Here is a 1,106-nt window from a genome sequence, read left to right as displayed (position 1 = left end):
ACTTTTCAATCAGGATCACATTATAACTTCCCTATCCACTTCTCTCCTCTTTGTACTTCTCCCATCAGTTAACTCACTTTTCCCATCTTTCCATTGTGCTTTTCTAACGTACTATTTGTTCATCTTTCTTCATGATGCTAACAAGAACTCCTCTTGCCCACCCTGAGATGGGGGAAATTCTGATGTGAGAATGCATTGGCAGAACTCTTGTGGTGCCTGCTGTGCTCACACTGTCATTCTAAGAAAAACTCTTCTAAGCAAGACACTCCTTAAATAAATGCACTAAACACTTCCATGAAAAAGATGCCAATATTCTCTGCCTTGTCACTGAAACCTCAGCTGGTTGGTCCAGGAGCACTGTCATCCATTTTGCATAGTGGTTAGGAGTCTCCATTTTTCAGTTTAACAGTAGGAACTTTGTCATGTTATTGAACCCTCTGACCCTCAGATCTTTCTTTAATAGACTGAGAAGCACTGTTGCAGTGCTTTTGCTAGCACTCAGTTAAGTACCTACTCATTGGAAGCACTGAATGATTTGTAGCTATCCTTGCCCAGATGCTATATAAATATAACGTGGCAACCTGGTGGGTGATGATATTTATGAATACTAGCAGTCTGAAATAGTCCATGAAGAGCAATTCATTCATGAATTTAATACTTGCCCCCTTGGATATATACCATAAAATTATTTATCTAAGTAAATAAGTGATGTGTTTTTCTTATTTTCCTTTCTTTTTTAGCACGTATTTTGGAAGAGAAAAGTGAGTTCATTTTTTTACGTTAATAATCTCATGTCATTGTGGGTGGTCCTGCCTAGCAAGTTTATTTTTTTTTTCCCTGTGACATTAAAATGGAGTTTTTCATTTTTTTTTTTCAGGAAAACTTCAAGAGGAAATTGGTAATTTTATTCTACAGTTAAAATCTTTGCAAGATTGTATCATCCTATGGCAAACTCTCCTTAGTTCAATTCACCCTTTCCACTTAACTCCTTATTCCAGATAACTTTTGCATTTCTGTATTGTCTTTGTGGAAACCCTGGTGGAGTAGTGGTTAAGAGCTACAGCTGCTAACCAAAGGGTTGGCTGTTCAAATCCATCAGGAGCTCC

General features: G+C 37.6%; 1 protein-coding gene across 1 annotated transcript in view; it reads left to right on the top strand.

Moving 5' to 3' along the window:
• Positions 1-1,106, top strand: part of LOC111819425 (butyrophilin subfamily 1 member A1-like) — a 5,864-nt gene that overhangs the window by 1,721 nt on the left and 3,037 nt on the right. The window contains exons 2-3 of the mRNA XM_023725880.1: positions 741-761; positions 878-898. Coding sequence (XP_023581648.1) covers positions 741-761; positions 878-898 — 42 coding nt within the window. The remainder of the gene's footprint in view (positions 1-740; positions 762-877; positions 899-1,106) is intronic.

Source organism: Trichechus manatus, unplaced genomic scaffold (assembly GCF_000243295.1).
Source record: "Trichechus manatus latirostris isolate Lorelei unplaced genomic scaffold, TriManLat1.0 scaffold00708, whole genome shotgun sequence".
In the NCBI taxonomy this organism is placed as follows: domain Eukaryota; kingdom Metazoa; phylum Chordata; class Mammalia; order Sirenia; family Trichechidae; genus Trichechus; species Trichechus manatus.
The sequence above is the reverse complement of the archived record's forward strand: the minus strand, read 5'-3'. Positions and strand labels throughout refer to the sequence as shown.